Source organism: Mirounga leonina, unplaced genomic scaffold (genome assembly GCF_011800145.1).
Source record: "Mirounga leonina isolate KUSES-001 unplaced genomic scaffold, KU_Mleo_1.0 Mir_125, whole genome shotgun sequence".
Lineage (NCBI taxonomy): Eukaryota > Metazoa > Chordata > Mammalia > Carnivora > Phocidae > Mirounga > Mirounga leonina.
The window spans coordinates 79,448,855-79,463,240 of NW_023270305.1; the positions used below are offsets into that span (position 1 = coordinate 79,448,855).

The 14,386-nt window shown below is 40.1% G+C and overlaps 1 protein-coding gene across 7 annotated transcripts in view; it reads right to left on the bottom strand.

Moving 5' to 3' along the window:
* Positions 1-4,202: 4,202 nt before the first annotated feature.
* Positions 4,203-14,386, bottom strand: part of EDAR (ectodysplasin A receptor) — a 107,461-nt gene continuing 97,277 nt past the window's right edge. For all 7 annotated transcript variants that reach the window (XM_035001922.1, XM_035001926.1, XM_035001928.1 and 4 more), the window contains one exon: positions 4,203-6,919. In XM_035001922.1, the coding sequence (XP_034857813.1) occupies positions 6,597-6,919 (323 nt within the window). In that variant the 3' untranslated portion in view covers positions 4,203-6,596. The remainder of the gene's footprint in view (positions 6,920-14,386) is intronic.

The window sequence follows — 14,386 nt, forward strand, 5'->3', positions numbered from 1 at the left end:
TGTTCTGTTCTATTGATACATGTCTATTTTTGTGCCAGTACCATACTGTTTTGGTTACTATAGCTTTGTAATATAACTTGAAGTCCAGAATTGTGATGCTTCAGCCTGCCTGCCTGCCCGCCTGCCTGCCTGCCTTCCTTCCTTTCTTTCTTTCTTTTAGATTTATTTCTTTATTTTAGGGAGAGGGAGAGAGAAAGGGGGGGGGGAGAAGGAGATGGAGAGAGAATCCCAAGCAGATTCTGTGCTGAGCAAGTAGCCCAACATGGGGCTTGATCTAACAATCCCAAGATCATGACCCAAGCCAAAACTGAGAGTCAGACACTCAACTGACTATGTCACCCAGGTGCCTCCCAGTTTTGCTTTGCTTTTTCAAGATTGCTTTGGCTGTTTGGGGTCTTTTGTAGTTCCATACAAATTTTAGGATTGTTTGTTCTAGTTCTGTGAAAAATGCTGGTGGTATTTTGATAGAGATTGCATTAAATATGTAGATTGCTTTGGGTAGTATAGATATTTTAACAATATTTATTCTTCCAAAGCATGAGCATAGAATGTTTTTTCTTTTTTTTTTTTTTTTTGTCATCTTCAGTTTCTTTCATAAGCATTCTATAGTTTTCAGAGTACAGATCTTTTACCTCTTTTGTTATTCCTAGGTATCTTATGGTTTTTGATGCAATTGTAAAGGGGATTGATTCCTTGATTTCTCTTTCTGTTGCTTCATTATTGGTGTATAGAAATGCAACAGACTTCTGTATGTTGATCTTGTATCCAGCAACTTTTTAAGAGATTGTTATTTATTTAAGTAATCTCCACACCCAGTGTGGGGCTCAAACTCATGACCCTGAGATCAAGAGTCTAACTGAGCCAGCCAGGCGCCCCTGTATCCTGGGCCTTTACTGATTTTGTGTATCAGTTCTAGCAGCTTTTTGGTGGAGTCCTTCATGTTTTCTATATGGAGTATCATGTCATCTGCAAATAGTGAAAGTTTGACTTCTTCCTTCAGATTTGGATGCATTTCATTTCTTTTTGTAGTCCAGTTGCTGTGGCTAGGACTTCCAGTACTATGTAAAATAACAGTGGTGAGAGTGGACGTCCCTGTCTTGTTCCTGACTGTAGTGGAAAAGCTCTTAGTTTTTCCCCATTAGGATGATATTAGCTGTGGGTTTTTCATATAGTTAATATAGGTTGAATACCCAGGAATAAATTTAACAAAGGAAGTGAAAGACGTGCATATTGAAAAATACAAGACATTAATGAAAGAGATTGAAGAGGACACAAATAAATGTAAAGATATTCTGTACTCAGAGATTAGAAGAATTAATATTATTAAAATGTCTATACTACCTTAAGCAATCTACAGATTCAATGCAATCCCTATCAGTATTACAATGGTATTTTTCAGAGAAATAGAATAAAAAGTCTAAACTTTGTATGAAACCACAAAAGACCTTGAATAGCCAAAGCATTGTACAAGTGTACTGTATGATCTCATTTTTTATGTGTAATCTAAAAAACCCCAACCCAACTCCAAGAGTTGAGAGTGGGAGTGGGGGTGGGAGGAATGGGTGAATCAACTGTTTTTGTCTCTTTGTTTTTTTAGTTTAAATAAATTGAAGGGAAATTAAAAAAAAAATCCAACCTCTGAATTAGAAGAGGCCCCTTCCACCCCTCTTCCTGTCACATGCTATTAATCAAGGTGGAGGGGCTCCAGGGCCTGGAGACATAGTCCTCCTCCAGGTGTGGGGTCACTGGTGCTTGCTCTTGGGGGTCCCTTCACATCACCACCACAGATAGCAGAAATCTGTGTGCCAGTATCTTCTCTGGTTACACTGACTGCCTCTTCTCTCCTGCACTGACATTTTCCCTTGTACTAATCATTTTGTAATCATGATCATCTTTCGTACCTGAATTCCATTTGGAAAGTTCTTTGCAGTGAGTTTACTAGTTTCTATGCCCTTCAAGATTAAATAACAATGTAATGATAGCTAACACTTACTGAACATTTTCATGTGCCAGATGGAGTACTTTATTATGTGATTCCCACAATTCTAAAAACAGCATAATACTGTAAATCCCTATTTACAGATGAGAAAACTGAAGCATAGAGAAAGGACTCAAAACTGCCTTTAAAAGAGTCCCACGCAGGTGATTATGAGTGAATAGGAACATTTTACCCTCAGTGAAGTTGTTATCCTGTATGAGTGATGCTGATAAGCACTAAGAAAACAAGGAAGAACAGAACATGAATAATCTGTTTCATTGGAGTTACTATGTAACTTTTAGTTTGAGTAACAAGCCAGGCTCAGGTTATTCTCAGAAAAATGGTTTTAAGCCTTCTCTCAATTTTCACCCTCTGGTTATATCTCTACAAGTTTTTAAAAAATGAAATACCTACAAAACTTGAACTTCTCATGAGGTCTCTTTGCAGCAGAATGTGTAGCTGACCCTCAAAAATGTTTTTTTAATGCAAACAGTGTTTGTGCTGTTTCCAGATTTTCCTGGTCCATAAAGCATTCCAACACATAGGAAGGAGTACCAGGATTTTAGCTTTTTACTAAAAATGCAAGATGTCTGTGAAGGGCCCCAAATGAATTGAGTGGAGCAGCAAATGTTCCACACAAAGCCAACAACTCACTTAAGCTTCTAAAAGTCATCCTTGTTGCCAAAGTGAACAATTCACTAGCAATATTTGGGGAAGAAAAGTGTAAGCAGAGCCCTGAATAAAGAGATACCCTCTAATCCTAACTGGGTTCTCATGAGACTCTGCCACATCCCCCTGGACCATTGAGACTGGAGGTGGAGGAGAGCAAAACTCGTGTGTCCCAGTCAGGGTTGGGGGGCAGGTGGTCTACCGAAGTCCTGGCTGGTGAGCACCTGCAGCCCAGCTGTCCATCCTTTCTTCATAGTTCCCAGCACGAAGGCAGTCACTGCTTAGTTTACATGTATTCACACCACCAAACAGCCCCCTCTGAAAGTATGCTTTGACAGAACACTTCCTCTGAGGATGTTACATTGTCATAGTGCACTGTCACTTACATACTTATTGTGGTGGGCAGACCAATGGCTCCTCAAAAACATTTACCCTCTAACCTTTACAATTTGTGACTATGTGACCTTACATGGCAAAAGGACTTTGTGGAGGTGATTAAGGATCTTGAGATGGAGAGTTGATTCTGGATTACCTGGGTGGGCCCCATGTGATCACAAGGGAAAAGAGAGGGAAGCAGGAGGGTGTCAGGGAAGGACATGGACAAGGGAAGCAGAGGTTGGAGACACAGGATTGCTGGCCTGGAAGATGGAAGGGATCCATGAGCCAAGGAATACGGACAGACGCTAGAAGTTAGAACAGGCAAGAAAACAGATTTTCTTCTATAATCTCCATAAGGAACACAACTCCGTTCAAACTTTGACTTTAGGCCTTCTGACCTCCAGAACTGTAAGACCATAAATTCTGTTGCTTTAAACCACTAGGTTTGTGGTGATTTGTTACTGCAGCCATAGGAAACAAATATACCTGTGGACATTTGCATTGTCTGCCCTAATATTTTACCTTTTGTGATTTGCCTTTGTTCTTCATAGAGTTAGGGTGGGGTCTATTTTCCTACCTTTGATTCTGGGTTGGCCATATGATTTCCTTTGGCCAAAAGAATGAGCTAGAAGTGATGATGTGCCAGTTCTGGGTGTAGGCCTGACGAAACTTTGTGTGTCTGCTCATTATTGCTCCTCTGTCATTGCCATGTTGGAGGCATGCCTAGCCTAGATGATGGTCTGAGGCCAAGGATGGGGGACAATGGAACAGAGCAACCCCAGTGAGAGTATCCTAACAGACAGAGGCCCCAGATGAGCCATATCCAACTGAGCCCAACTCAGGTCAGCTGAGATCCTTACTGACCTCTGAACTGTAATAATATATTGTTGCTTTAAGCCACTGAATTTTGGGTATTTTGGGATTACACAGCAGTAGCTAAGTGATATAGTGACGGCAACTTGGAAAGCAAGGCTCCAGGTGTTTTTTAATACAATCTCAGTGTAATGTTTGCTTCTGTCAAGCACATGGCCCAGGCCATAAAAATGGAGGCAATTCATTTAGGCTGGTCACAATCTTGCAGTCTCACGGCAGTTTACATGGGCACAGAGTAATCAGAGGCTTCTCCACTCACCTACCTCCTCCCTCCCTCCACCCCCAGAAAGAACTCACACGGGAGCAGTCTGTAGATCTTTTTATTAGTTTATTGAAATTGTAAAATATAATAAGTTATATATACAAAATTAGACAAAACTATTGACATTTAAGACTTCACTGGCTAGGGCCCATAGCTCTTAGCTTCGGGTGCTCCCTAAATGTTTTTAAGTATAGCAAAATAATGACTGTCTCCGTACAAAATGGCAGGGTAGAAATCCCAGAGGGTCAGTGATAATCATTATGGTCTCATTGATTTGAATTCCATAATGTAGGCTAAAGTCCATCAAAATAAACTGTTCTTGGATTTGTTTCCAAATAAGTAAATGACAAAAGAATGTTTAGCTCCATAAGGACTAGCTCCCTAAAAGTTGAGAGTTGAGGGTCACTGAAACATGGTTGTGATGCTGGCTGGACCTCTGACCCCATGAAGTGAGGCAAAGCTCCGGGCCTGGGAACAGCCACCCCTGCTCCTTCATTGAAAATGTTGTTCTTGAGAAACTGCAGGCTGTCTCCCTGGAATGGCATGCTCATCAGATGTGACATTTGCAGCCAATTCAGGGGGAGACTCTCATCATCATTATCACAAAACAGGAGAAAGGAGCACCATAGGATTTCAAAGAGGAATTGAAAGGAGAATTAAATTTTGCCATGGAGTATTTAGCTTGCAGGATATACCAAATAGGTTCTGAAAAACAGCAGCAAACAGACACTGCAAATGATGATATTAAATATTCAGGACCTAATTATGATCCTATCACAGTATGTTCTACATTCATTGGTGGGAAATTGCTTGTTGGCTCTAAACATATGACTGATTTCCTCCCCCCAAAGCATTTGCTCAGTCATGTGACTTGTAATTTTAAAAACATAGCTTTGTAAGTCAGAGACTGGTTTTAATTTAGTAATAACCCATAGTCAGATCTGTCATTAGGAAGCTCAGCAGTGAACTCTAAATTAACCCCCGGGTATGATCACTACCCTGGCTCCCACGCTCTTGGCAACTGCAGGTGTAGTAAGAGGATTTGCCAAGAACAATGCCAGTGTATTACTTTATCTCTAAACGTGTGTCAAACAACTACAGTTACTCTGAGTTTTTCTGCTTAAAAGCATGTCTCATTTAACTTGATGACTCAAAGTGTTCATTTGGATGTGTACCTCAAAGGCCTGGCATTTCCTGCAGCCCTACTTTCCTATTGCCCACCTGAACTGTACTTACCCTGATTACAGAGCACAGGCTAACCTCTCCTTTGCAGAAGAGAAACTAAAGCCTGGGAGGGAGAAGAAAATGGCCCACGTTGGCACAACTAGAACCAGGTCCCTGGATTCTAAGCCCAGGCCCTCCCTGTGCTGTGAGACCCCACGTTCCTTGACTGGTTCAGAAGCTCTCATGCCACAAGGCTCATCCACAAGTCTCAGATGCTCAAAATCTACAGTTATGCATGGCTGAACTCTTAGGAAGTCACCATTTCTCTTTATACATAGAGCGGACCACTCATTTCTGTTTGAAGCAAAAACAGGCTGACCCATCATTTAAATGGATTGTGTTCTTGAGCATTGCTGCCCACAAAAGGGTCAAACCTGACTAAGGATGAGAGTGGAAAGCAATTCATGTGTAATACAAAACCACCAGGTGGCAGGCCTGGAATTCATGCAGTAGGTGAAACCGGCCACTGACTAGACACAGGTCTACTTAACTGGACAAACACACACCTTCTATGTCAGGACAGAAGGCAGGCCACAGAGTTAACTCTTCCATTAGTGACTGAAAGGGCTGTAGGAGTACAGATGGCTTCAAGAACAGGCAAAGGTATCCCAATGAAGCCACCCAGGATATCCATAGACAAGTACTGGCCCTGACACTACATGGAGTGGGACGTCTGCCTTTTGTAGCCATGTCACCAGGCTTTCAAGTTGCTTTCTTCATGGGGCTGCCCTCCTTCATCACCCATGGGGAGCCATCTCCCCCCTCAGAACTTCTATTACGTTGTCTTACCATCCCCTCACCCAGACTCTTTGATGTCCTCTAGCAAGGTGGTTTGTAAACACATCTTCTCTCTCTCCCTAGGTTGTAAATTCCTTAAAGACAGGGACCAGATTCTTCACCTCTGTCATCCTCACGTTGTTTGGTTCATCTGAGCACCCAACAACATCCCTTGAATGAGTTCATGAATAAATATTCATCCTGCCTGATGAGGTACAGTGGGGAGCTGGGAGTATCCCAGCTTTAATCTTTTATCTTTGATTAGATTGGAAGTCGGGCCTCATTTCCTCTTGTTCCTGGGAACAACCTAAGGCAAAGCCTGGTGACAGGAGAAAAAGCCTCGATTCTTGGCAGTCTGTTGGCAGCACTCACAGCTCCAGAGCCCTCGTTAGATCCTTGGTGCCTCCCAGGGAGGACAGCCCACAGGCAGCCTCCTCAGGCTGTCATGGGTGGCTGGGAGGCAAGGGGCACAAGCCCGGCCCACTCCAGAATGTCCGCACACAAGGACTCCACGGCATCTAGCCGCTCGATCTGCACCAGTTTTGTGAGCAGCTCTGGAATGCTATAGCCTGCCGTGCTGATGCGGTCAAAGAGCTGCATGCCATCTGTCATGCCCCCAATCTCATCCCTCTTCAGTCCAAAGCTCTCGGCAAGGTGGCGCCATGTTTTCACAACGGCCTTCTCGGAGTTGTACGTGGAGCTGAGCATTCGGCTCGTCTTCTCAAGACAGTCAAATGGCAGCTCTGTGGGGCTGAGACCTGCAGAGACGAAGGGCCACGTCAGACACTGTGAATGGCAGGTAACAGAAGCTCAACACCATTAAAAATTATTTTTAAAATCTTTTTTTCAATTGTAAAATAAAACACAGATGCAGAAAACCACACAAGATAAATGCATAGCTTGAGGTGAACTACACCCAGGACTTTGCCAGCCACATGAGAAGCATAAGTACACTAACCCTAATAATAGCCCCTCTCCTCCTGGGAAAATAGCTGCCACACTGGCTGTTAGAGTAATCCCCTCAAGACCACTGTCAGCAGTCACTGAAGTCTTGAGTATGGGCTACCCTTAGTTGGGCGACCCTGCTTCCCCTGGAGCCGGGCTGAGCAGGGAGTCAAAGGAACAGTATCACATCCCTTTATGGGGATAGCAATCACCTTTACGAAAGGTGCTTTCAAAGACAGCCTGAAGTTGGTGCTACTTGAGCCAAGTCACTGCCACCTGATGGTTCTCAGCCTTCCCTGTACATTAGACTCACCTGAGAGCATTTGAAAAAAAAAAAATTGATGCATTTTCACTTTTGCTTTTCCCTATTCTTCCTGGTAAGTACAGCTAAAAACCCTGGATGCTATGTACAAAGCAAACATAAGGAGACCTGTGGAGAGAAAAGACAGACTGGTAGGGATCTTGGGAGTTGAGCAATGATACGGTGCTGAGTTCCTTGGTTTCCTCCTGCCTCATTATCCCAGACATGGAGCTGAAGAGTCCAGCAACCCAGAAACACCAATAACAAACAAAAATAGCCCCAACAGAGACCTGCTCTCTCTAGCTAAAGCACTAGGAAAAGAGAAGCTCAGCAAGAAGAAAACATTTAGACAACTGCTTTGTTACAGCCAAACACCACAGAGAAAAATCTGGCCCCACCCCCACTAAGGCCAGCAAAGGCTGAATGGGAGCTTGATGTCCACCCTCAGTAGGCTGTAACACTGCACCAGTTGTCAGGGAAGGTCAAATTGAGAGCCTGTCCACTCCAGTGGTATCAATGGAGAATACATAGAGAAACAGATTCCCACCCCACCCCCCTGCCCTCAACAAAAAGAAGCCACTACTTGGGTGTCAATGAAGGGTGAATGGGAAGCTAGACATCTATCTCCACAGAGGTATCAGAGGAAACCAGCTACAACAGAAGGTTTAAAAAAGATCCAGAGTCTCATAACATGACATAAACCTTCCAGTTTCAATAGAAACCCACTCAGCATACCAAGAACTAAGCAGATCTCAAATGTTCTTAATTTTATTTTTGAAAATATTTCCAAAAAGGGGAAAGAATGTGAGGCAAGTCAGCCAAATCCTCTGTTGATGGCTAGGAAGATCTCAAATGAATGAAAAAAGACAAGACCAAAGATAACAGATCTGATAAGTATTTTTATTTTTTTTATTCTTTATTTTTATTTCTTTTTTTTAAAGATTTTATTTATTTATTCATGAGAGACAGAGATGAGAGATAGAGAGGCAGAGGGAGAAGCAGGCTCCCAAGGAGCAGGGAGCCCGTTGCAGGACTTGATCCCAGGACTCTGGGATCATGACCTGAGCCGAAGGCAGACACTTAACCATCTGAGCCACCCAGGTGCCCCTGATATGTATTTTTAAAAAGCCATGATAAAAATGCTTCAACAAATAATTACACACATGCTTGAAACAAATGAAAAAATAGAAAGACTTCGCAAAAAATAGAAAATATAAAAAAGAACCAAGTGGCAATGTTAGAACTACAGAAAGACAATAATTGAGATAAAAAGCTGAATAGATATGCTCAATGCAGAATATAGAGGAAAGAATTAGTTAACTGGATAATAGAATTGAAATTACTTATCTGAACAACAGATATAAAATAAACTGAAAAACACAGAGTCCCAAGGACCTGTGAGGCTAAAACAAAAGATCTCACATTTGTGTCATGGAGGCCAGGAAAGGAGAGAGAGGGTATGGATGGAAAAGGAAATAATGGCTGAAAATTTCCCAAACTTGAAAGAGACATAAGACTACAGATTTAAGAAGCTGAGAAAACTCCAAACAGGATACACCCAAAGAAATTCACATCAAAATACATCATAAATTCTTGAAAACTAAAGACAAGTCTTGAAAGCAGCAAGAAAAAATCAACACCTTACCTACCGCAGAAAAGCAATTAGAACAGCAGTGGATTTTTCATCAGAAACCTGGAGACCAAAGGAACATGGCACAATATTTTCAACTACAGAAAGGAAATAACTGTCAACACAGTGTCCCACACCCAGTGAAAATACCCTTCAGGAATGAAGGGGAAATCAAGGCATTCTCAGGATGAAGGAAAACTAAGAATCTGTCACTAACAGAACTACCTTAAAAGAATGACTAAAAGAAGTCTCTAAACAGAAAGGAAAGGATAAAGAAGGAATCTTGGAACATCAGAAAAGAGCATAGTAAGCAAAAATATTGGTAAACATCATAGCTTTCCTTCTCCTTTTAGGTTTTCTGAATTACGTTTGCTAGTTGAAGCAACTGATGTGGTTCTAAATATATGTAGAGGAAATATTTAAGACAACTATAAACAGAAAGGACATAAAGGGAAGTTTTTTATACTTCATTCAAACTAGTAAAAGGATGATCTCAGTGGACTATGATGAGCTCTATATATTTACCGAGAGAGAGGTTGAGAGATGAAGAAACTACTAAAATAGCTATGGAAAAAGCTATGTACTCAGAACACATAAAATACATTACTCAAAAAAAACATCAAAATGGATTTCCAAAATATGTTCAAGTGACCCAAAGGAAAGCAGGAAAAAGAAAACAGAGAAAATGAAAAACAGAGACAAAAAAGAATAAACAAAAAATAAAATAGCAATCTTAAATGCTAACATATCAATAGCTACATTAAATGTAAATGATTTAAGTATCAATTAAAAAACAGAGCTTGACGGAATGGACTAAAAAAATGGCCCAATTATATGCTGTCTACAAGAAGCTAATGTCCAATATAATGATATAGGCAGGTTGAAAGTACAAGAATGGAAAAAGATATACCATGTAAACACTAATAAAAGGAAAGCAGAAGTGGCTATTACATCAGACAGAGTAGACTTCAGAATAAAGGAAATTGCCAGAGACCGAGGAACATTATATAATGATAAAAGGGTCAATCCACTGTGAAGATATAGCAATCCTAAATCTATATGCATCAAACAACAGAGCTCTAAAATATGTGAAGCAAAAACTGAAGAACTGAAAGGAGAAATAGACAAAGTCACAATTACAGTTGGAGACTTCAACAACTTTCCCTCAGTAACTGATAGAACAATTGGTAGGAAATCAGCAAGAATATAGAACTCAATATCACCATCAACCAACAAAATCCAATCAACATTTATAGAATACTCCACTCAACAATAACAGAATACACATTCTCTTCAAATGTAGGCCTTAAATCTCAGCAAAAGAATGAAAAGAATTGAAACTGTATACAGAGTGTATTTGCCTACCACAATGGAATTAAACTATAAATCAAAAACAACGATAATAGGAAAATCTTCACACACTTGAAAACTAAACAACACACTTTTTTGGGGGGACAGGGATTAAATTTGATTTATTACATTTATTTCTCCATGGAGTTAATGCATTTAAAGACATAGTTTACTTTTCAAATGGAGAGACATTGTTTTCAGAGACCTTTATTAGATTCCTGCCTGATCCCTTGACATTCCTTTAGAAGAAAATTGTATATGGGGGTGGAGGGAGAAAATATGTGTGGGTCCTCTTCTTTCTGGAAGGTTCCAGAACCAATGGCTGTTGGTGCTTCCCATGCAGGGAAGAGTGACCAGCAGTCACTTCCTGCTCTGTGTCCTGCCTCCTGCAATGAGGAAAGCCACTGGCACTGGGAATAACTCCATAGTGCTGGCCTTCACACTGCCAAATAATCCATGGGTCAAAGAAGAAATCTCAAAGGAAGTTTTAAAAATGAAGGAAAATAAAAATACAACATAGCAAAGTTTGTAGGACACAGCTAAAGCAATACTGAGAGAGATGTTTATATCACAAATACATACATTATAAAAGAAGGAAAATCTAAGCTCCCATCTCAAGCATCCAGGAAAAGATAGCAAAATAAAATCAAAATTACAGGAGGAAGGATAGAGTAAAGAGCAGTCATCAATAAAAGTGAAAAAGGAAAAACAATAGAGAGAAACATGAAAAGAGCTGGTTCTTTGAAAAGATCAATAAAATGGACAAATATAAGATTGATAAAGAAAAAATGAAGAAAGAAGACACAAAATACCAATATTAAGCAATGAAGAAGGGGATATCATTATAGACCCTGCAGACATTAAAAAAAAAGGGGGAAGGCACCTGGGTGGCTCAGTCAGTTGAGCACCTACCTTCGGCTCAGGTCATGATCCCAGGGTCCTGGGATCGAGCCCCACGTCAGGCTCCCTGCTCAGCGGGGAGCCCGCTTCTCCCTCTTCCTCTCCCTCTGCCCCTGCTCATGTACTCTCTCTCTCGCTCGCTCGCTCACTCTCTCAAATAAAGTCTTTTAAAAAATTTAAAAAAAAAAGGAATCTACAAGCAACTCTACACACATAAATTTGACAACTTAGATGAAATGGGACTAATCCTCAAAAAGCATGAATACAACTCACTCAATATGAAATAGATCTTTTGAATAGCCTTACGTGATTAAAGAAATGTAATTTGTAATTTAAAAAGCCCTCCCAAAAGAAATCTCCAGGCTACACAGTTCCATTGGGGAACTCTACCAAACATACAAAGAAGAATTAACACCAATTCTACATAATCTCTTCTGGAAAATAGAAAAGGAGGAAATACTCCTCAATTTATTCTGTGAAGCCAGTATTAGCCTGATGCCAAAACCAGACCAAGACAGTACAAAAAAGAGAAACTACACACCAATATCCCTCATTAATACAGATAAAAAAATCCTTAACAAAATATTAATAAATAGAATTCAACAGTATATAAAATGAATTATATACCATGACAAATGGACTTCATTCCAAGGTTGTGAGACTGGTTCAATATTCAAAAATCAATGTAATCTATCTACAAAACTAATGTAAATCATTTACAAAACCCCTAGAACCAACATTACACTTAATGGTGAAAAACATGCTTTCCCTTTAAGATCAGGAACAAGGCAAGGATGTCTGTTCTTACTACTCTTATTCAGTATAATGCTGGAAGTTATAGCCAGTGCAATAAGGCAAGAAAAGGCATACAGGGAAGGAAGAAATAAAAGTGTCCCCATCTGCAGATGTGATTATCCATGTAGAAAATTTCAAGGAATCTATAAGAAAACTCTTGAGACTTTGTGAGTTCAGCAAAGTCACAGGATACAAGATAAACATACAAAAATCAATTGTATTTCCATATACTAGCAATTAATATGTAGACACTGAAATTAAGATAAAATGTCACAATCATTCAAAAATAAATGAAGTTCTTAGATATAAATCTAGCAAAATATGTATAGGACTTATATTCTAAAACCTACATAATGCTGATGAGAAAAGTTGAAGAAAATCGAAATGAATGAAGACACATACCATTTTCATGGATTAGAAAACTCAATATAGTAAAGATGTCAAATCTCCCCAAACTTTGGTACACAGGTTTGATGTAATTCCTATCAAAATCCCCAGCAAGATATCTTGTAGATATAGGGACAATTATTCTAAGATTTATATGGAAGGGCAAAGGAACTAACATTGGCTAGAACAATTTAGAACAAAAAGAAGAAAGTGGGAGCAAACAGTCTTTCTGATTTCAGGACTTGTTGTATGCTATGTGGTACTGGCAGAAAAGCTGACACAAAGATCAGTGCAAAAGAGCAGAGAACCCAAAAAACAGACCCATACAAATATGCCCAAGCTGAGTTTTGACAAAGGTGCAAAAGCAATTCAATGGACAAAAGATAGCTTTTCCCAACAAATGGTGCTGGGACTACTGGACATCTACAGGCAAAAAACCCCAAAAAACAAAAAAAACAATAAAAAACCCCCAAAACCACCACCAACAACAAAAACCCTCAACTGAAGTCTCACATCTTTTATAAAAATTAACTCCAACTGATCATGGACTCAAATGCAAAACAAAATGATAAAACTTCTTAGAAAACAGTGAAAATCTTCGTGTTCTAGGGCTAGGCAAAGAGATATTAGCCTTGATACCAAAAACAAAATCTATAAAAGTAAAATGATAAATATAACTTATCAAAATTTCACCTCTCTGTGAAAGACCCTATTAAGAGAATGGGAAGACAACCTACACAGTGGAGAAAATATTTACAAACCACATACCCATCAAAGGACTAGTATTCAAAACTCAACAGCAAAAACCCCCACAATCCAGTTGGAAAATGGGCAAAAGACAGAGAAACATTTTACTGAAGAGGACATACAGATGGCAATGAGCTCATGAAAAGAGGGCACATACTGCATGGAGCACTGGGTGTTATAGGCAAACAATGAATCATGGAACACTACATCAAAAAGTGATGATGTATGGTGATTAACATAACATAATAAAAAAAAGATGCTACATTAGGGAAATGCAAATTAAAACCACCATGAGATATGAAAACATAACTATCAGAGTGACTAAAATAAAAAACAGCAACACTAGCAAATGCTGGCGAGGAAGTAGAGAAACAAGACCACTCACACATTGCCAGCGGGAATGGACATGGTACAGGCACTTTGGGAAACAGTTTGGCAGGTTTTTTGGTTTTTTTTTTTTAAAGATTTATTTATTTCTTTTAGAGAGAGAGAGAGCACAAGTGGGAGAGGGAGAGGGAGAGAGAATCCCAAGCAGACTCTGTGCTGTGCCAAGCTTGGAGCCCAGTGCAGGGCTTGACCCCATGACCCTGAGATCACGACCTGAGCCAAAAACAAGAGTCAGACGCTCAACCAACTGGGCCACCCAGGTGCCCCGGCAGTTTTTTAAAACACTAAACATGCAACTACCATACAACTCAACAACTGTACTCCTGGGCATTTATCCCAGAGAAATTATGACTTATGTTCACATAAAACCTTTTCATGGCTCTTTATAGTGGTTTTATTCATAAATAGCCCCTGGAAACAACCAAAATGTTCTTAAATGGATGAACGCTTGGACGAGTTGTGATTCGTCCACAATGTGGGCAGGTACTCAGGGGTATGAGGAAAAATCTACAACACACACAACAACTTGCATGAATGTCTGGAGAATTATGTGGAGGAAAAGGGCCTTTGGCAAAAGGTTACACGGTATATGAGTCCACTTAATGTCCATGAAATGACAACTGTAGAAATGAAGAACGATTAGTGGTTGCCAGAGACTAAGGAGAGGTGGGGGTGGGGAAGTGGGTGAGGCTATAAAAGGGTATACAGAGGGATCCTTGTGGTGAAGGAAATGGGCTCTGTCTTCAGGTATTAATATCCTGATTGTGACTTTCAGATTGATTC